This window comes from Thermobia domestica, chromosome 10 (assembly GCF_964235325.1).
Source record: "Thermobia domestica chromosome 10, izTheDome1.hap1.1, whole genome shotgun sequence".
Lineage (NCBI taxonomy): Eukaryota > Metazoa > Arthropoda > Insecta > Zygentoma > Lepismatidae > Thermobia > Thermobia domestica.
The window spans coordinates 169,231,580-169,254,524 of record NC_137463.1 but is presented as its reverse complement, the minus strand read 5'-3'; the positions used below and the strand labels follow the sequence as shown (position 1 = coordinate 169,254,524).

The 22,945-nt window shown below is 38.6% G+C and overlaps 1 protein-coding gene across 3 annotated transcripts in view; it reads right to left on the bottom strand.

Moving 5' to 3' along the window:
- The window catches only part of LOC145662832 (uncharacterized), a 52,296-nt gene extending 30,063 nt beyond the window's left edge, over nt 1-22,233 (bottom strand). Inside the window, exons 1-2 of one of the 3 annotated variants that reach the window (XR_014127108.1) lie at nt 21,912-22,233; nt 11,455-13,578 (exon numbers count right to left, since the gene is read on the bottom strand). Coding sequence is in view for 1 of the 3 variants with exons in the window: in XM_081728741.1 (XP_081584867.1) it covers nt 13,600-15,370; nt 21,912-21,970 (1,830 nt within the window). In the remaining 2 variants the exon portion in view is untranslated. The other 2 variants (XR_014127107.1, XM_081728741.1) reach the window with 2 other exon arrangements.
- Nucleotides 22,234-22,945: the final 712 nt, after the last annotated feature.

The following is a 22,945-nucleotide window of genomic DNA, read 5'->3' as shown; positions in this document are numbered from 1 at the left end:
AAAGTCTGTAGGTGGGAAGGACAGATGGAAAGAAAATATCATACATTAATAAAAATGAAAAAATTTCATGGTCACACCTTCTAAGTAGTGCTAAAATAAATCAGTAGCATGGCTATAACTTTCTTATAGGCTATAAGGGTTTCTATAAGGGAAAAATATTTAGTGCACTGCAGACAAGCGTCTGATATAGGGAATAATGATAGGAGTTTGATAAAATAAAGGCGCAGGTAATCCAGGATTTAGTAGATGAAGTGGAAAGAAGGTTTCGTTCAAATGATGTGCCAAAATGCTTTTCAGTGTTTGAAAATAAAGATCATAATAGCATGAGTAGTTTATACAGTAACATAGACGTAGGCTCTATATAATGCAGTTCAATTATTGGGATTGAATCCTGATACTGCAGTGTCAGAATGGAGAGAGTACAAGTCAAGTTCTAATTCGGTAAATGATTTTCCAGTTCTTAAAACCCTAACGAGGAAAGTTAGCTCTGTGCCATTATCAACTAACTGCCCGTGTGAACGTGGATTCAGTGTTGCTCATAATATTAAAAGTTCCGAAAGAAACCGTATGTTGATGAGTACTTTGCAATCTTTATTTACAATTCAATTCAATGGACTTAGGGGCGGATCCAGGACGGACTTCTGGGGGAGGGTTGTAATACTGCTACTTAGAGCTACTTTTAAGAGCACCAAATTCTGGGATGGGTTTTATTTATATATAAAATAAGAAAGTTTTCTCTTCTGGGGGGCAATCGCCCCCTGGATCCGCCCCTGAATGGGTATCTCCTAAAATTATGGGACAAGTGGGTTTCGTCTGACCATCACATGTCCAATTCTCGTTACACACGGAAAGAAAGTGAAGAGGTGAAGTCTAATCTTAAAATGTTTCTCTAAGGTAATACGTTATTGCAAACTATATATTAGGTCTATAAATCATTCACAATCATTCAATACTCGTATTATTGCGGCTGAACCCACTGGTCTAGTGGCTAGCACGCGCGTACCATCTTTGGTGTACGGGGTCCCGGGTTCGATTTCTGATGGGAGCGCCTCACAAAAATTTGAACGATTACGGTGGTTCGGATTCTACCTTAAACTGTAAGTCCACATCTCATAGCTCTGTTGAAAAGGAATGTTAAACTCAAAATCACCAAATCAATCGTATTATTGTGCTTCTGCTTTCATTTTTTTTTTAATTTAGCGAATATCCACCAAGACTAAGGAAGGCGGTCATGATGAGATAGATGATAATGGTGGATTAAGAAAGTGGAACGAAACGGTAGGACTCTGAGATAAAACCCATACACAGTGTTTATATACCACAAGCAGAATTTTCCGCGAGTTACCTGAGGTGAACGCTTTACCACTGAGATAACGCGGCTTTTCGTTGTGCCTTCAAGTATTTGTGTTGAAATAATATCTGTTATTTATAATAATACATTCTTCCTAATAATACGATATAGATACATAGTATTATTTAGACTTACATGGGTGGCCGAATATCTGAGCGACCAAACTGAAGAGGTGCATTTCGCCAGCCCCCCCACGTTGGAGTTCCGAAAAAAAACCTATGCCAATCGTTTGTGCTACGTTTGTGCCGGAATGTACCGCACAAATTTTCGTTTGTACCACTTCCGGTACGAAGTGATAAGGGTTTTAAAGTGGGGGGGGGCTGGGGAAACGGCAGCCCCCCCACCCAGGAATTTCAAAACAAAACCTATGCCAATCGTTTGTGCTACGTTTGTGCCGGAATGTACCGCAAAAATTTTCGTTTGTACCACTTCCGGTACGAAGTTATAAGGGTTTTAAAGTGGGGGGGCTGGAGAAACGAAAGCCTCAAAACTTGGAATTTCGAAACAAAACCTATGGCAATCGTTTGTGCTACGTTTGTGCCGGAATGTACCGCAAAAATTTTCGTTTGTACCACTTCCGGTACGAAGTTATAAGGGTTTCAAAGTGGGGGGGCTGGAGAAACGGAAGCCTCCAACCTTGGAATTTCGAAACAAAAGGTATGTCAATCGTTTGTGCTACGTTTGTGCCGGAATGTACCGCAAAAATTTTCGTTTGTACCACTTCCGGTACGAAGTTAAAAGGGTTTTAAAGTGGGGGGCTGGAGAAACGGCAGCCTCCAAACTTGGAATTTCGAAACAAAACCTATGGCAATCGTTTGTGCTACGTTCGTTCCGGAATGTACCGTAAACATTTTCGTTTGTACCACTTCCGGTACGAAGTTATAAGGGTTTCAAAGTGGGGGGGCTGGGGAAACGGCAGCCCCCCCACCTAGGAATTTCAAAACAAAACCTATGCCAATCGTTTGTGCTACGTTTGTGCCGGAATGTACCGCAAAAATTTTCGTTTGTACCACTTCCGGTACGAAGTTATAAGGGTTTTAAAGTGGGGGGCTGGAGAAGCGGCAGCCTCCAAACTTGGAATTTCGAAACAAAAACCTATGGCAATCGTTTGTGCTACGTTTGTGCCGGAATGTGCCGCAAAAATTTTTGTCTGTACCACTTCCGGTACGAAGTTATAAGGGTTTTGAAGTGGGGGGCTAGGGAAACTGCAGCCTCCAACCTAGGAATTTCAAAACAAAACCTATGCAAATCGTTTGTGCTACGTTTGTGCCGGAATGTACCGCAAAAATTTTCGTTTGTACCACTTCCGGTACGAAGTTATAAGGGTTTTGAAGTGGAGGGGCTGCAGAAACGGACGCCTGCAACCTTGGAATTTCGAAACAAAAACTATGCTAATCGTTTGTGCCGGAATGTACCGCAAAAATTTTCGTTTGTACCACTTCCGGTACGAAATTGTAAGGGTTTTGAAGTGGCGGGCTGGGAAAACGGCAGCCCACCCACCTAGGAATTTCAAAGCAAAATTTATGTCAATCGTTTGTGCTAGGTTTGTGCCGGAATGTACCGCAAAAATTTTCGTTTGTACTACTTCCGGTATGAAGTTATAAGGTTTTAAAGTGGGGGGGGGCTGGAGAAACGGCAGCCTCCAAACTTAGAATTTCGAAACAAAAACAATGCCAATCGTTTGTGCTACGTTTGTGCCGGACAAAAAGTTTCGTTTGTACCACTTCCGGTACGAAGTTATAAGGGTTTCAAAGTGGGGGGGCTCGAGAAACGGCAGCCTCCAACCTTGGAATTTCGAAACGAAACCTATGCCAATCGTTTGTGCTACGTTTGTGCCGGAATGTAGCGCAAAAATTTTCATTTGTACCACTTCCGGTACGAAGTTATAAGGGTTTTAAAGTGGGTGGCTGGAGAAACGGAAACTTCTACCTTGGAATTTCGAAACAAAACCTATGCAAATCGTTTAACAACATTTCTGTCGGAATGTATCGCAAACATTTTTGTATGTATCACTCCAGTACAAAAGTATGACAGTTTTAACTAGGGGGCTGCCGTTTCCAGAACCCCCCCATCTTGGAATTTCGAGATAAGACTATGCCAATCGTTTGTGCTACGTTTGTGCCGGAATGTACCGCAAAAATTTTCGTTTGTACCACTTCCGGTACGAAGTTATATGAGTTTTCAAGAGGGGCTGTGGTAACGGCAGCCCCGCACCCAGTAATTTCGAAATGAAACCTATGCCCACTCTTTGCACTACTTTTGAACAGGAACGTTTCGCTAAACTCTTTTCTGTACCACTTCCGGTACAAAGATACGAGAGTTTCAAGCTACGGGGCTGCCGTTTTGATGCCCCCTCGGAATTTCGAAACGAGACCTATGCAAATCGTTTAACAACATTTGTGTCGGAATGTATCGCAAACATTTTTGTATGTATCACTTCCAGTACAAAAGTATGACAGTTTTAACTAGGGGCTGCCGTTTCCAGAACCCCCCATCTTGGAATTTCGAGATAAGACTATCGTTAATGCATCGTTAGTACACGTTAGTGCATTTAGAACTAACGTTAGTGCTATCAGCGTTTACGAGATATTGAAGATTTTGGTTTGGGACCTACTTCATATGAAGTTAGCCCCCCACCCATCTTTATGCAGACAGATTTTCACTAAACTTAGCGCATCGTTAGTGCATCGTTAGTGCACTTAAACACACTAAGCACTACCGTAAGTGCTACCATATTTTAAGATTATTCAAGATTTTCGGTGGGGGGGGGGCAACTTCAGAAATATCAAATTCTATACAAATAGAGGTAGAAACATGGGGTTGACGGTAATCGTTAGTGCATTGTTAGTGCACTTAAACGCAATAAGCACTAACATTAGTGCTACCATATTTTGGGATTTATTCAAGATCTTTGGTGGGGGGCCAACTTCAAAAATATCAAATTTTATACAAATAGAGGTAGAAACATGGAGTTAACGGCAATCGTTAGAGCGTGATTAGTGCACTTAAATGCACTAAGCACTAACGTTAGTGTTACCACATTTTGAAATTTATTCAAAATTTTTGGTGGGGGGCAACTTCAGAAATATCAAATTCCATACAAAGTGTCAGTATTTTCAGGAATCAGTAACGAATGCACTAATTACTTTGTTAGTGCTTGAAGAGGGCGCAAATTCACGCTGACCACCAAAGATATTTTACTTGTAGCACCTACACTAAATAAGCACTAACGTTAGGGGTTGGTGCACGAAGAAGCACTAACGATGCACTAAGGATTGTACTAGAAATGATCATTAGTGCTTTTTAATTTGGCAGAAATTTGACACAGTGAAAAACTCCCCTTAAATTTCTTATGTGAGTTTCCTGAGATGTAACTGGCCATAACTACACTAATAGTGAAGCACTAACGAAAAGAGCTCTAATTTTTTCGTTATTGGTTGAAGTGGGGCGCCAAGTTCATGAAAGCTTCCAAAGGTTTTTTTACTTGTAGGACCTACATTAATGAAGAACTAACGTTAGGTGTTAATGCACTAAGAAACACTAACGATTTCAGTAGAAGAGGTCATTAGTGCTTTTGATTTTGGCGGAAATTTGACGCAATGAAAAATTCCACATGAATCTCTTATGGGATTTTTGTGGCATATAATTGGCCATATCTACATCAATAGTTAAGCATTAACGGAACTATGAGTGTTTTGCAGAAGCGCTAACGATACATTAACGAATGGACTTATTTTTCGTTACTGCTTGAAGTGGGAACCAAGTTCACGCTGGCCCGCAAAGGTTTCTTACTTGTAGCACCTACACTAATGAAGCACGAAACTTAGGTATTGGTGCACTAGGAAGCACTAATATTACAAGGAAAGAAAACTTTCGAATTTATCGTGAACTTAGCCCCCACTACAAGCACTAACGAAAAAATTAGCTTTATACGTTAGTGCATTGTTAGTACTTCTAGAAGATACAAGTAGTTTCGTTAGTGTTTCACCATTAGTGTAGAAATGGCCAATTATAAGTCTCAAAACTCCCATAAGAAACACATGGGGAATTATTCATTGTATCAAATTCCCATCTCATTCAAAAGCACTAATTACCTCTGTTAGTGCAATTGTTAGTGCATCGTAATTGCTTCTTAGAGCACAAACACCTAACGTTAGTGCTTCATTAGTGTAGGTGTTACAAGTAAAAAAAAAACCTATGGAGAAGTCAGCGTGAATTTCGCACCGACACTTTAAGCACTAACGGAAAAAATAGTCCAATTCGTTAGTGCTTCTATAAAGCACTAACAATTTCGTTAGTGCTTCACTATTAGTGTAGTTATGGCCAATTACATATCACGAGACTCACAAGAAATTTAGGCAAATTTTTCATTAAATCAAATTTCCGCCAAATTCAAAATCACTAATGATCTCTTCTAGAGCGATCGTTAGTGCATTGTTAGTGCTTCTTAGCGCATCTACACCTAAGGTTAGTGCTTCATTAGTAAATGTGCTACAATTAAAATACCTTTTGAGGCCAGAGTGAACTTAGCGCCCCCACTTCAAGCACTAAAACTTAGTGCCATTCGTTAGTGCATTGGTAGTGCTTCTGGAAAACACTAACAATTTAGTTAGAACTTCAATATTAGTTTACTTATGGCCAATTACATGTAACGAAACACATAATAAATTTATGGCAAATTTTTCATTGCGTCAAATTTCCGTCAAATTCAAGAGTACTAATGATCTATTCTAGTGCAATCGTTAGTGCATCGTTAGTGCTTCTAGAAAACACTAACAGTTTCGTTTGTCCTTCAATATTAGTGTAGTTATGGACAACTACATGTCACTAAACTCCTATAAGACATTTATTGGGAATTTTTAATTGCATCAAATTTCCGCCATATTCAAAAGCACTAATGATATCTTCTAGTGCAATTGTCAGTGGTTCTTAGTGCACCAACCCCTAACGTTAGTACTTCATTAGTGTAGGTGCTACAGGTACAATATCTTTGGAGGGCACGGTGAACTTGCGTCAACTTCAAGCACTAACAAAAAATTAACGCCATTCATTAGTGTATCGTTAGTGCTTCTAGAAAGCACTAAATGTTTGTATGAAATTTGATATTTCTTATGTTGGTCCCACCAGAAATCTTGAATAAATCCCAAAATATGGTAATGCTAACCTTAATGCTTAGTGCATTTAAGTGCACTAACGATGCAATAACGATTGTCTTTAACTGCATGTTTCTACCTCTATTTGTATAGTATTTGATATTTCTGAAGTTGGCCCCCATCTAAAATCTTGAGTAAATCCCAAAATATTGTAGCACTAACGTCAGTGTTTAGTATTTTAAGTGCACTAACGATGCACTAACGATTGCCGTTAACTCTATGTTCCTATCTCTATTTGTATAGAATTTGAAATTACTGAAGTTGCCCATTCCACCGAAAATCTTGAATGAATTCCAAAATATGGTAGCACCAACGATAGTGCTTAGTACGTTTAAGTGCACTAACGATGCACTAACGTTTGCCATTAACCCCATGTTTCTATCCCTATTTGTATAGAATTTGATATTTCTGAAGTTGACCACCCCACCAAATTTTTTGAATAAATCTCAAAATATAGTAGCGCTAACGTTAGTGCTTAGTGCGTTTAAGTGCACTAATGATGCACTAATGATTGCTGTTAACACTAAGTTTCTACCTTTATTTGTATACAATTTGATATTTCTGAAGTTGGCCCCCCACCAAAAATCTTGAATACATCCCAAAATATGATAGCACTAACGTTAGTGCTTAGTGCTTATAAGTGCACTAACGATTCCCGTTAACTCAATGTTTCTATCTCTATTTGTATTGAATTTGATGTTTCTGAAGTTTGCCCCCCACTTTAAAACTATTATAACTTCGTACCGGAAGTGGTACAAACGAAAATTTTTGCGGTACATTCCAGCACAAACGTAGCACAAACGATTGCCATAGGTTTTGTTTCGAAATTCCAAGTTTGGAGGCTGCCGTTTCTCCAGGCACCCAATTTAAAACCCTTATAACTTCGTACCGGAAGTGGTACAAACGAAAATTTTTGCGGTACATTCCGGCACAAACGTAGCACAAACGATTGCCATAGTTTTTGTTTCGAAATTCCAAGTTTGGAGGCTGCCGCTTTTCCAGCCCCCCCCCCACTTTAAAACCCTTATAACTTCGTACCGGAAGTGGTACAAACGAAAATTTTTGCGGTATATTCCGGCACAAACGTAGCACACACGATTGGCATAGTTTTTGTTTCGAAATTCCAAGTTTGGAGGCTGCCGTTTCTCCAGCCCCCACTTTAAAACCCTTATAACTTCGTACCGGAAGTGGTACAAACGAAAATTTTTGCGGTACATTCCAGCACAAACGTAGCACAAACGATTGGCATAGGTTTTGTTTCGAAATTCCAAGTTTGGAGGCTGCCGTTTCTCCAGGCACCCAATTTAAAACCCTTATAACTTCGTACCGGAAGTGGTACAAACGAAAATTTTTGCGGTACATTCCGGCACAAACGTAGCACAAACGATTGGCATACCTTTTGTTTCGAATTTCCAAGTTTTGAGGCTGCCGTTTCTCCAGGCACCCAATTTAAAACCCTTATAACTTCGTACCGGAAGTGGTACAAACGAAAATTTTTGCGGTACATTCCGGCACAAACGTAGCACACACGATTGGCATAGTTTTTGTTTCGAAATTCCAAATTTGGAGGCTGCCGCTTCTCCAGCCCCCCCCACTTTAAAACCCTTATAACTTCGTACCGGAAGTGGTACAAACGAAAATGTTTACGGTACATTCCGGCACAAACGTAGCACAAGCGATTAGCATAGTTTTTGTTTCGAAATTCCAAGGTTGCAGGCTTCCGTTTCTGCAGCCTCTCAACTTCAAAACCCTTATAACTTCGTACCGGAAGTGGTACAAACGAAAATTTTTGCGGTACATTCCGGCACAAACGTAGCACAAACGATTGCCATAGGTTTTGTTTTGAAACTCCTAGGTTGGAGGCTGCCGTTTCCCTAGCCCCCCACTTCAAAACCCTTATAACTTCGTACCGGAAGTGGTACAAACGAAAATTTTTGCGGTACATTCCGGCACAAACGTAGCACAAACGATTGCCATAGGTTTTGTTTCGAAATTCCAAGTTTGGAGGCTGCCGTTTCTCCAGCCCCCCCACTTTAAAACCCTTATAACTTCGTACCGGAAGTGGTACAAACGAAAATTTTTGCGGTACATTCCGGCACAAACGTAGCACAAACGATTGGCATAGGTTTTGTTTTGAAATTCCTAGGTGGGGGGGCTGCCGTTTCCCCAGCCCCCCCCCACTTTAAAACCCTTATAACTTCGTAACGGAAGTGGTACATACGAAAATTTTTGCGGTACATTCCGGCACAAACGTAGCACAAACGATTGGCATACCTTTTGTTTCGAATTTCCAAGTTTTGAGGCTGCCGTTTCTCCAGGCACCCAATTTAAAACCCTTATAACTTCGTACCGGAAGTGGTACAAACGAAAATTTTTGCGGTACATTCCGGCACAAACGTAGCACACACGATTGGCATAGTTTTTGTTTCGAAATTCCAAATTTGGAGGCTGCCGCTTCTCCAGCCCCCCCCCCACTTTAAAACCCTTATAACTTCGTACCGGAAGTGGTACAAACGAAAATGTTTACGGTACATTCCGGCACAAACGTAGCACAAGCGATTAGCATAGTTTTTGTTTCGAAATTCCAAGGTTGCAGGCTTCCGTTTCTGCAGCCTCTCAACTTCAAAACCCTTATAACTTAGTACCGGAAGTGGTACAAACGAAAATTTTTGCGGTACATTCCGGCACAAACGTAGCACAAACGATTGCCATAGGTTTTGTTTTGAAACTCCTAGGTTGGAGGCTGCCGTTTCCCTAGCCCCCCACTTCAAAACCCTTATAACTTCGTACCGGAAGTGGTACAAACGAAAATTTTTGCGGTACATTCCGGCACAAACGTAGCACAAACGATTGCCATAGGTTTTGTTTCGAAATTCCAAGTTTGGAGGCTGCCGTTTCTCCAGCCCCCCCACTTTAAAACCCTTATAACTTCGTACCGGAAGTGGTACAAACGAAAATTTTTGCGGTACATTCCGGCACAAACGTAGCACAAACGATTGGCATAGGTTTTGTTTTGAAATTCCTAGGTGGGGGGCTGCCGTTTCCCCAGCCCCCCCCACTTTAAAACCCTTATAACTTCGTACCGGAAGTGGTACAAACGAAAATTTTTGCGGTACATTCCGGCACAAACGTAGCACACACGATTGGCATAGTTTTTGTTTCGAAATTCCAAGTTTGGAGGCTGCCGTTTCTCCAGCCCCCCCCCCACTTTAAAACCCTTATAACTTCGTACCGGAAGTGGTACAAACGAAAATGTTTACGGTACATTCCGGCACAAACGTAGCACAAACGATTGCCATAGGTTTTGTTTCGAAATTCCAAGTTTGGAGGCTGCCGTTTCTCCAGCCCCCCACTTTAAAACCCTTATAACTTCGTACCGGAAGTGGTACAAACGAAAATTTTTGCGGTACATTCCGGCACAAACGTAGCACAAACGATTGGCATACCTTTTGTTTCAAAATTCCAAGTTTTGAGGCTTCCGTTTCTCCAGCCCCCCCACTTTGAAACCCTTATAACTTCGTACCGGAAGTGGTACAAACGAAAATGTTTGCGGTACATTCCGGCACAAACCTAGCACAAACGATTGCCATAGGTTTTGTTTCGAAATTCCAAGTTTGGAGGCTGCCGTTTCTCCAGCCCCCCCACTTTAAAACCCTTATAACTTCGTACCGGAAGTGGTACAAACGAAAATTTTTGCGGTACATTCCGGCACAAACGTAGCACAAACGATTGGCATAGGTTTTGTTTTGAAATTCCTAGGTGGGGGGGCTGCCGTTTCCCCAGCCCCCCACTTTAAAACCCTTATAACTTCGTACCGGAAGTGGTACAAACGAAAATTTTTGCGGTACATTCCGGCACAAACGTAGCACAAACGATTGGCATAGGTTTTGTTTCGAAACTCCAAGGTGGGGGGGCTGGCGAAATGCACCTAAATTGAAGCACTAAATACAGTGAAGAAACATGAATTTCACAAATAATAATAAAAACTATACTCTGGCTCTACAGTTCATGGGACTCTATGGCTGGTCAGGTGGAGCGCTTGAACTTCATATGTCTAATGCTTGGTTAGCACATTGGTTCTCACGCGCTATTATTTCTGACTTCTAGATCCCATACCACTATTTTCGTGAATGTAGTTCCCCTTATGATGGTAAACACAAGGGGACTGTGCTCCCAGGAAGTCTAACCTTGGACCATACGCACCGAAATGTATATTAAATGCAGTAGATAAGTGTACTAATTTAGGTTAAATGAATAAATACCACTATTAAAGTCTTTTAAATAACAACGACGACTAGTTTAAACATTTATTATTATTATTATTATTATTATTATTATTATTATTATTATTATTATTATTATTATTAATAATAATAATAATAATAATAATAATAATAATAATAATAATAATAATAATAATAATAATAATACATGAATATTTAAACTTTTTGGAGCTCCCACTTGATGTGTTAAGTACAGTGAGACATTAGTATGGACCGCTGAACTTCTTCCCCCCCACCATTTTCAAATGATTTCGCACCCTGCACAGAATATACTGTGGTGTACTTTTCTTCTTTGGTGAGATATTTAACTTTGTTAGCCATAACGTAATTAGTAAATGTAATTGAAATATCTTGTTAAGAGCATTGGCTAACCAAAATGCCTGTCACAGCTAAATAAGATACACCTTTAATTATAATGGAAACAAATTTAAATGATTGTTAAAAGGGTTGCTAGTACATTTAAATGATTTATTGAAATATAATGACAAATTAAATGTAGTTACAAAATTTAATAACTAATAAAAAGTGAAAGCAAGTTAATTGAATATTTATGAATTAGATGGGAGACATTTCCTATTACATGGTAAGAGTTCTTAACATTTCCTATTGAACATTACAATTCAACATTTCTCCAAATTATGGGATAAGTAGAAGGATCGTCACTTACAGAATTATTCGGCAGAAGAGACCAGAAGTTCCAACCTTTGATGGGCAGGAGAGATCCATCTCAATGTTCTGTACGATGAAGACCTCTTTAAAACAACTACCTTGCTTCTCCACTGTACCAACTGAACCCCGAAGCAAATTTACGGCAGTCTTTTATATGAATCGTGTAACAGTGGTTAAATTCCTCTTAACCTATTTCTGTTGTGACCTACTCACCTACAGAAGTCACGTAGCATAGGACAATTTTTAGAATTCTTACTGTTAGGTGGAGACTTCTGGTCTCTTCTAATTCAATGAGCATAGAGAAATAAATTAATCTCTAGTTTTTCCACCTGTATGAATAATATTTAAAATATATCACTTTTTTTTTTGACTGATTTTTTTTACCACATTACCCCTCCTAGAGTAAATTCATCACACATTACTTTTTAATGTATGTTGTGATCACTATTTTTTTTCGATTGTGTGCTGTTTTTTTTCTTTCTTTTTTTTAAAGCAAAAATAGCGTTACTTTCACTGATTCCTAAAGGAGTCACTTATTATACACACAGATAAGAACATTCAACACAAGTTGATGCACTGTTCGTTTAATGCACATTTTTCTGTGAGAAAAAAAAAAACTGTTTACTAACCAGTCTCTTTGACTTCACTTTGGATATTGTGTAAAGTTCGACGTATTTGATTATAAATGAGCCTTCTTCTTTAAAAAAAAAACACACACACACAGCAAATTCAATTCGTGATTGTGTATCCCAGCGAGTGTTCACTTGGTAGATAAAGCACAAAAGGGGCGACAGTTCTAGTGGTCCGTTATCGAAGTCCACTCCATGTTATTCCGTCGTTTACTTTTGTCACTTTCTTATACTTATTAGTCACACTGATATATTGATCGTATTGTAAGAACATAGTCTCAACGAGTGTTTATAAGATGGGTCAGTGTTTTTAATCTTAAGATTGAAGTGTTATTAATATAACACATTTGCATGGCTTCGTAACCGAGCTACGAAGATCTTTGTCCTACATTTTCACTGGATGAAAACCATGGACTTAGAAGCTGTGAGATGCACTGCAAAGCATTGTAGAACCCATAGTCTGTTAGCTGGCACTGTATCACGTCGTGAAGTACTTTGGGGAGCACAGTTATAAGCCTAAGATATTTCCAGTTCAAAAGGCTTTAATGCAGTTTCCTGGAGATATTGAGGACAGTTGGAGAACCAAACAGGGATTCAATATAGTATTGATATGCAGCTTCGGGTAGTAACTCCGATGATTGCAGGCAGGTCTCCATGGAACAGCTCTGGATCAGCAGGATTCTCATAAGGTCGTTCTAGGATCAGCTTCTGGAGGTCACTGGTAGAAGTCCTTCTGCTTGTGATTTGTGACGTATTGTGGGTGTCTTGGTAGTTAAGATAGGATGAAGGAGGTGTGTCATAAACGGTAAAGAGAGGGAGAAAAGTTTTTTTTTTTTTTCATGCCAGTTATAGTTAATTCATAGGATGATGATCCGTATTACCAATAGAAAAAGCTCCCACATAATCATATTACTGAGACAATAGTCAATTAAATACGGGTAAAATAATGATAATGATGTCTCAAGAGAGATTCCCTTTTACTGAGAGAATGAGGAGAGAATGAAACTATGTCGATAGTAATAAAATAAGTTTTCCCTTAATAATTTCCCATAAATGAATATATATATATATATTAAACTTAAAACTAAGGCATATTTTATTATATACAAAGTATAAAATATTGTAACTGTAGTAGGGACACAGCTGACTTAAGAGATCACAATTATCAATATGCGGAGGTAGAAGATTGCTTGAAGAGTGGGTGGGCTACAGGTAAATACTTAGGTGAACAAGGGGGTGTGGGTTGGCGCGGAAGGTTTGTTATCTGTGAAATTGTTAAGATTTCGGAATTTGGTATAGGTGTTAAGGGAACAGGGGGTTCGCGTATAACACGTCTGTAAGTACGATAAATAATCCATCTTTTGCAGCAGAGTAGGCCTAGTGTTATTAACAATAGTAGGGTGAGAGGAGTGACGACAATTAGGGAAATGTCAAAATAGGAAAAGGCATAGGCTGGCTGGGGTAAGGAGAGGAAAATAGCGAGCGTGTATAGGCTGGAAAGAGAAAAAAAAACATTAAGTGGAGTCGTGTAAAGGAATACTTTCCGGAACATTAGAAAAATGTCTCGGGGTTAGAGCTCTTATTTGCCGAAAGAGAATAATAATACAAATAGTATTACAAATTGCTAATAATGTCTGTAACGAAGTTAGGGTAGTTTGAACAGGTATTACAAAACCGTGAGGAATCCATGTTGACCAAGAAAGAGTTTCAAACGTAGTATTTATAGGTTGTATAGGGGAGATACGTTTACTGTAATTAAGAGGCAAGTTACTGAAGTTTAATTGAAAGTTAAAGGTTCGATCCGGCGGGAGTGAAAATAAGTTATCATTGATAAGCAATGCATGATGTAATACGAGGTGTCTGGGGATTACGTTAGTCCTAACACATAATGTGGTTTGCTGTATAAGAATACCATTGTTAGATAGTAGTATATATTCACAAGGAAGTAATATCTTGATCGTAAAAGCTTTATGTGTCTGGATTTCAGATCTAATACCGCTCGGCGATAGAAAGTATAGGGGCAGGGGAGGATTTGTAAGAACGTAGAATGTATTAGAAATCTGTGTGATTGTAAATGGACGGTCTTCAGTACAAGAAAATTGGCATATATGCTTATATAGTCCGGCAACTTTAGGATAACGAAGGTGGTGGAGGCAAATAGAGGTCGATTTAGATTGGGGAGTTATGGTGGGAATTTTGCAGAAAAAAGGGTTTGGGGAGTATGAGCACTGGATTAAATCATAGTCTGAAAGCGGGATTGTATGGGTTGAATTAAACAGAGCAAAAGTTGATTTAATATTTAAGGTACAAGTTTCGTTGCCAGTAGAAATAGGAAAGAAATGAATACGTTGCAATGAATAATAGGTATTTAAGGGTAACACCGGTACTTGTATTGTTATGTAAGCCATAGTAGGAGTAAGTTTACAAGAAGCAATGTTCATGGAATAGGCCAACTGAGGAGTAAAAAGGGGATTAATATGAACGTTTTTGTTTAATAATCGCTTATTGAGTTTAAGAAAGTCATTCTTCAAAGTATTATAAGGAATTAAAGTACTTGAAATTCGATTTTGATTACACGCCGAATAGATATCATTAAAAATATTCATTTCCAAAATTTGATGTAGTTTATTCAAGAGCATATGATCGAGGTTAAAAAATAGCTGTATGAAAGATACTAAGAGCTTATGATCAGTCAAGAGAGAAGTTTGAATATTTTGTTCATCCTGTATTATACGAGAAAATGCTTGTTGAACGTCTTTGAAACTGTCCCTTGTTTCTGAAGCAAGACGAGAAACAGAGATAGAAATGTTGCGTATCTCTGAGTGAACAGATAACTGTTTATGTTCTAAATCAATGATATGATTTTTTAATTCGTTTTCGTTTGTTGTAAATTGGGCTAATTGAGAATCAGTTGTAGTACCACCTATGAAATGCAATATATCTCCGATAAATGGGAGAAGCGCGCGTGTTGAGCGCGTATTCTGGGGAACAAAGCCGAATTTTGAATTATATGTGGCCCGAAGAAGATCCGAAGAAAAGTTATTTGAGGCAAGTAATATTTTCAAAAGTGGTAGGCAAAATCTCGTGTTATTGGTAGGAGAACAGTCAAGATCAAGTTTATTAGTTTCGATGGTTGGCAATTGGAAAGAATAAACCAGCGGCGAGAGGAAGGAGAATGGGATTGCGGAAGGAATTTTGGAGAATTCTGCTCCCACTGAAATAAGAACAGCGGATGGGTCAAGTTGTAGGGATGGGTAAGGAGATAAGAAGCCCAAGAAAGCGCATCTGAAAATAAACACATTTGTAAAAAAACGTACATCAACACGTTTTTTTATGCATCACATAAGTCTGTAGTACAACGAAATTTTCACTGAAAGGTATACGAAAATTAGTTACATTCTACAGTTGTTAAGAATAAAGTTAGTTGATGGAAACAATGATATTTGAACTGCATCAATATATTCAAGTGGCAAAGATTTAGTATTGAAATCTATCTTGAACGAAATAACTTTCAATTTTCCGTTTTTCAGTGTATTCAACAAACAACTAAGGAATCCAGGTGTTTGGGCTTGGGGGAGGAAGGAATTCCCAGACCAGATGTTTTGACAACACGCTCATTAAAAATGAAAAGAAAAATACTCGCTCGTGATTGGTTGGCAAAAATGAAAGTTTTTTCGGGGTCTAAGCGCAGTGAGATACTTATAATCAGTAATGCAGGAGCGTTTACTGTAAACATTTAAGAGATGGATTGGTTAAAAATAAAAGATGTTTCCCCCTTATTAGTGTGCGTGTGAGATATGTAGGCCTATCCTGTGCAATGAAAGTCGTGAACCTGTTAAAGGCAGTGGATGATTAATTGTGATATGTCGGAAGTTCATTTTTTTCTTTTTTCTTTTTTTTTTTTTTTTTAATCATGGAACGTGAGACAAGGTCGTTAGTTCTATGAGTTAAAGTTTTTGGTGTATTAACGAGTGTTGTGCTTCCAGAAGTTCCTATATTTCGTTTCAAATTGTACGTCAGGAGCTACGTCAGGAAAATAGTGCTTTAATCTAGTCTTAGATATTGGTTGTATCTTTCCATCCATTTCTACATTGTAGGAGTTGTTGTCAATCTTCGAAATTAGACGGAATGGACCTAAATAATCCTGTCTGAAAGCAGCTGGTTCATTTGGTTTGCGATATATATTTTTTACTAATACCATTTGGTTAGGTTGATACGTGGTTGGAACTTTCTTTGATTCGATTTTAGCCTTTAGATCGGTGAAAGCTTTATGTCTCTGGTAGTTGACTAATGATCGTAGCTCGTCTAGATGTAACAGGCGATCATGATTATCTGTATGTTGAATGGGAACTCTTAATAAATTATCAATAATCAGTCGAGGTTGGACGCCATACACGAGCTCAAACGGACTAGAACAGAATTTAGTATTGGGAGTTTGATTCGCGGAGGCAGTGGCTTGGGGTAAAAATAGGTGCCACTCTTCCTTGTTGTTTCTTGAAAGGAATTTTAGCGCATTCTGAACTTGTTGTATTTTCTGTTCCACTGCACCTTGCGAAAAGTGGCCTAATGGTAAGGAATATTTCACTGAAATGTTCATGGACTGCAGAAATTCTTTCGTCTTCGCACTTGTGTGATTACTTGATTTGTCAAGTAAAATTACCGAAGGTACCCCATATGGTATTATTATTTGTTCCATTAGGAAAGATATGAACGTGTCTGACGTCATATCTTTCACCGGGTGGGTTATGCAAAAGGATGATGCCATATCAACAGCAACATATATGTATTGATAGTCTCCGGAAGTTGTTTTTGGAAATTTTCCACACGAATCAAGTACAAAGGTGTGAAAAAGGCTTGTGGGTTGGTGCGTTTGGACGTGAAGATTATTCTGTTGGTAGTTTCTTTTGTTTTTGGCGCAATCTGGGCAGCTTCGTATCTTATCATACAACCAATTTTTCATGTTACGTATGAAGTATTTAGATCTTAATATATAGTATGTCTTTAGGTACCCTGGATGTGTTAATTGATTAGCATGTACCTCTTGAAAAACAGTGTTTCTTAACACTTGTGGTACACATACTAACAATCTAGGGGACGTGGTTGAATGCATTTTTCTGTATAAAATGCCATCCATAAAAGTGAATTGCTTGCGCCAAAGATTGAACTGTGGGTGGCTTTGATCTTGTGCATGCAAAGTGTTTATGACCTTTGAAAAATAAGAATCTTGTCTTTGCAAACTAGCAATGTCTGTTTTGCTGTCCAATGCTAACAGACTTAAGGGGTGGACGTCAGGTTCAATGATTTCAAGATCTTCATCTTTAAAGGGTAGGGGGTTACGAGATAGCAGGTCACTGATACTATTTTGAGAACTTTTTACATGTGCTATAGAGAAGTTGAAAGAATTAATATACTCGAGCCAACGTATGTGCTTTGCTGAGAGGTTCTTTGTATTCTGTAGTGCCGATAACGATTTATTATCGGTTACTATAGTGAATTTAGCACCTAACAAGTATTTTCTTAATTTCACTAACGAATAATATATGGCAAATAACTCTTGACTGTAAATAGGAAGAGGTTTGACACGGGTAGGGTGACGCGCGCTAATGTAATGAACGGCATGCCAATCACTTTCATTTTCTCGTTTTTGCAGCAGAACGCTTCCGATTCCAATACTTGAACTGTCACACATGAGTAAATGTTGTGTGTTTTCTGTAGAAAATATAGTTAAAACCGGTTCTATTGTTAATAGTTCGCGTGCAGTTTCGAATGCATCTTGCATATGCTTGTCCCACTTAAGAGTTCGGGGGGAACCTTTAAGAGCGTCATATAATGGTGCTAAGATGTTTGAAATGTTTACCATGTAAGAGCGATAAAAATTAATTGTAGCAAGCCATGATTTTAATTGTTTAACAGTAGTAGGCCTAGGGATTTCCAATATGGCCTCTAGTTTAGCAGGATCAGGTCTGATCTGACCATTCGAGACCACATGTCCCAAAAATTTGGTAGAGGTAACACCGAATTCTGATTTTTCCAAATTAAAAAGAACAGAGTGAGCTTCAGCTTTTTCCAATACTTGCTTTAAGGTATCAAGAAGCTCTTCAAAGGAATCAGAGTGAAGAAGAAAATCATCTACGTAGATTAAAAGACGATTTCGCGGGATGTCTTTGAAAATTTCTTTTAAAATTCGTTGCAAACTTATGGACGCATTTACATGGCCCTGGGGATAGCGTTTTAAACGAAACTGAGCATGTGGCAAATCAATATCACGAAGTGAAAATGCTGTTGCATCTCTGTCTTTTTCGTCTAACTCGATTTGGAAAAAAGATGAAGACATATCAATTGAACACATGAACCTTGAGTTCGAAAGATGGTCTAAAACATCATTCATAGGAGTGATCGGTTCTGCTATAGATACACAGTGTTGTGACAATTTTCTCAAATCCAGGACTAGCCGTATATCATCCTTAGAATTCGGTTTTAACACAGCAATCGCGTTATTTCTGTAAGGGCTATTGGCAGGTTCTAATATTCCTTGGTCGAGAAGCTCCAAGACCTTCTGTTTGACTTTCGGTCTAAGGCGGTGAGGCACCGTAAAAGGTACAACCTGAAATGGGGTACGGTTTACTAAATCCAGTGAAGCAGAATAATTCGTGATTTTTGTAAAGTCTTCTTTACTCCATTTGAAAGCACATACATGACTGAGTAAGATATCTAGTATTTGTTTTTGTTGATCGTCACTAAGTTTAGTATTTATTTTAAATTTGGTGGGGACTACAAGGTGTTTGATTTTTTCGTGCCTTTCTTTTTTCTGTGACTCTATTTGATCTGGAGTAAGATCATACAATTTAGTGACAATATTAACCTGTTGAGTTTGATATTCGCTATTGAAAGGAATGCCAGAGACAATAACAGTACCCTTCTTAAAATGCTGAGCGTGGTCAGTGGGGTTGACAAGGGGGATAGCGGGGAAAGCAGCGTTGACTACTGTGTGAACAGTGTAACACGATTTCATATTTTTGTGAATGGGAGAATTGAGGTAAAACTCTCTGACGTCACCTTTCATAGGTAGACTTAGTTCAAGAATAGAAACGCTGTGAGGAGGAACCGTTACTGGCCTGGCAACTTCGAAAAGGTAGTTGCGGGTGGCTGGAATGTTAGCGGAAACGAATTTAGAAACCGTAACCTGAATATTGTCATCGTGTTGCGAGGGTGGTTTTTTCCCAAAACGTTTCAAGATTAGCTCATTTTTAGTATAATCTAACTTTGCAGAATGTTGGTTTAAGAACGGGTTCCCTATTATTATAGGCATTTGTGCTGATGGAGAAACACGAAAAAGTACGCTGAATTGTTTATTTCCTATAAAGATAGGAAGTGTAATAGCTTTGAGTAACCGAACTGGCGTATTAGAAATTCCATGTAGAGTTGTGGATAAATTAAAACAATGGGAGTTTGGTGGCAAAGCTGATAAAGGTATTATATTACATTCTGCTCCCGTATCCAAGAGAAAATGATGTTGTTTCTCACCTATTATGCCTTTAATAAACGTTAACTGACGCTTCTTAAACAAGGGGGTACGCACCTGACTACAATTTGGCTGGGATGGTCGTGGGATCGAGTCCCGGTGAATATCGTTCGCTTTTACGTTATCTAAATCATTAACCCCGTCGCTACTCTTTGTTTGGGGAGTCACAGTTGACGAAGTTACTGCGTTAAAGGACGAATTTCTGTTAGTGGTTATATACTTATTGTATTGGGGTTTAAGGTTCGAACTAGGTGCGCTGCCAACATTATCTATACAAACGTTATGTGAGGCGGGCACCGCGTCACATTGTTGTAGACGCTGGTTTGAATCAGGCACAGTGTTAACAGTGTTACTAGGCAGCCTACTACTGCTAGATATTGGCCATTCTACCCCGTGCGGAGGTTCTGGCTGGGAAACCTCCGTTTGATTTATTAGTTTTTTTGATTGTCTGGGGGGAAGGTAGCAAAGGGTGATGGGGTGGATTGATTAGCTACAAACGGACTAGCATACGGATTGAGTGCTGAGGGAGAGAAATTTGGAAATTGGTAGGGAAAAAATGCTGGATACATCATCGGAGGTACGTTAGAAAACATTGAAGAATATTGACTTCGGTTATTGTGCTTCTTAGAACCTTTTGAACGAGAATTCCTGAATTGTTGTTTCCCGTTATGGGAATTTTGTTTCTGGGTACCATTCTTAGGATTGGAAGTGTCTGTGTTATTAGACTGATGGCACGAACAATCCTTCGATTTAGAGCGGGACCGTGAATGGTCATAACAACCATTTTGTGTACTGCTATGGGAATGAGTACATTCCCGACATTCGGAGAAAGAATTTTTTCTTTCCCTGCGTTCTTTACTAAACTGTCTATCCCGACTAGGAGACCGTGAAAAATTTCCTTTAGAACAATTGTGATCATAAAAATGTTCTGTTTTGCTATTATACGACAGATCTCTGCCTTTTTGTGGAGGAACCGAAGAAAAGTGAGGGTGGGCGTCTGCAAACGCCACTGTGTGCGGGGTGCTTTGACTGTTACAATATGTGTTCATCTGAACCTGTAGATTTTCTAATTTAGAGATTATGTTATTCAACGCATCGTCTTGTGACGTATTAGGTGTGGTGATGGAAGACTGTGGAGGGTTAGTTAATGAAGAGAGACGTCTTTGAGCTAAGCAATCTGCCCTTTGGCGAATTTCAGCTGCGGTAACCAATTGATCGAAATTATTAATGGTTTGTTGGGAAAAGTCAAGGATATAAGTAGGTAACATATTGGTAATTGTGTCCTGTAAAAAATCTGAAAATGCAGGTTGGGGATCAAGCTGCTGACTGAGATATTTTTTCCTGTATATGTAATGTAAAAGAGATTCGCCGTTCTGTTGATAACAGCTTCTGTAATTCTCAATGTCAGATAATGGTGCGGTATTTGGTCCAAATTGTTTCAAAAAAGCGGATTTTAAATCATTCCAAGTTAATGTTGCATGAGACGGCTTTGAGTGATACCAGAACTTTGGCACGTCACTTAAACATAACGGAAAAATAGTGCGACGTTTAGTATCGTCCCAATTAGAGATTGCTGCAATTCTTTCAAAATTCGCCAGAAAGCGATCGGCGCGTTCAGTTTGTTGACCCGAGAATATAGCAAGGGAAGAGGGAGGGGGGATTGACCCACTTGATGAAGCGGAATTTTCTTGAGACATGTTCCTCGTATTCGCTCTAGTGCGGCGAGGTCTAGACATAACAAAACGCGCACAATAATGTGAAAACTAAGTCTATTGGTACACAAACCATAAATAACATAACACAGTTAAACTGGCATGAGAATAATGTACAAAAAATGGAAAAATGCATTTGCAATTGATCAAAGGAAATGTAAGAGATTCTTAGCATGTCATATATCGCCTAGAGAGCCATGTGGTGTACTTTTCTTCTTTGGTGAGATATTTAACTTTGTTAGCCATAACGTAATTAGTAAATGTAATTGAAATATCTTGTTAAGAGCATTGGCTAACCAAAATGCCTGTCACAGCTAAATAAGATACACCTTTAATTATAATGGAAACAAATTTAAATGATTGTTAAAAGGGTTGCTAGTACATTTAAATGATTTATTGAAATATAATGACAAATTAAATGTAGTTACAAAATTTAATAACTAATAAAAAGTGAAAGCAAGTTAATTGAATATTTATGAATTAGATGGGAGACATTTCCTATTACATGGTAAGAGTTCTTAACATTTCCTATTGAACATTACAATTCAACATTTCTCCAAATTATGGGATAAGTAGAAGGATCGTCACTTACAGAATTATTCGGCAGAAGAGACCAGAAGTTCCAACCTTTGATGGGCAGGAGAGATCCATCTCAATGTTCTGTACGATGAAGACCTCTTTAAAACAACTACCTTGCTTCTCCACTGTACCAACTGAACCCCGAAGCAAATTTACGGCAGTCTTTTATATGAATCGTGTAACAGTGGTTAAATTCCTCTTAACCTATTTCTGTTGTGACCTACTCACCTACAGAAGTCACGTAGCATAGGACAATTTTTAGAATTCTTACTGTTAGGTGGAGACTTCTGGTCTCTTCTAATTCAATGAGCATAGAGAAATAAATTAATCTCTAGTTTTTCCACCTGTATGAATAATATTTAAAATATATCACTTTTTTTTTTGACTGTGATTTTTTTTACCACAATACCATATTTCAATTTAGAATGGAAAAGTCCAAAATAAGTTGTGAGCAGAACATGCTGACTGACACTATTTCGAAAAGCTTTAACACGTAACAGGTTTGAGCCAATTTACTAGATAATTTTTGAATGTGAATTTTCCAGTCTAATGTATCTGACACCCAAAGACCAAGAAATTTGATATCCGAGACGTAATTCAACGTTTTGCCGTTAATTGTTACACAAGGGCGTTTTCTTATCTCGTTTTTTTACGACGTGAAAGCACATGCACGAAGACTTTGTTATGTTTAGTATTAGTTTATTTCTATCCATCCAATCACTGACGGCAGACATGGTGGAATCTACTGCATTACATAACTCAACGTAAGTTTCTCCGGTTATTTGTATCGTCAGCATATAAAACAATTTTAGCAGAGTCTAAACATTGTGGCAAGTCATTTCTATATATTAAAAACTAGCATATATTACCCGCTTCGCTGGGTTGAAATGAAAATTTAAATGCACAACTCCATATCTCATGTGTTTAATACCCGTGAAATATGCTTGCAGTAAATGTTAGCATTATATCGCCTGTCATTTATGTTAACCCGCCGAGTGACACGGTCATGCGGGTTGCATATAAATACGTTTATTTTTACCTATGATG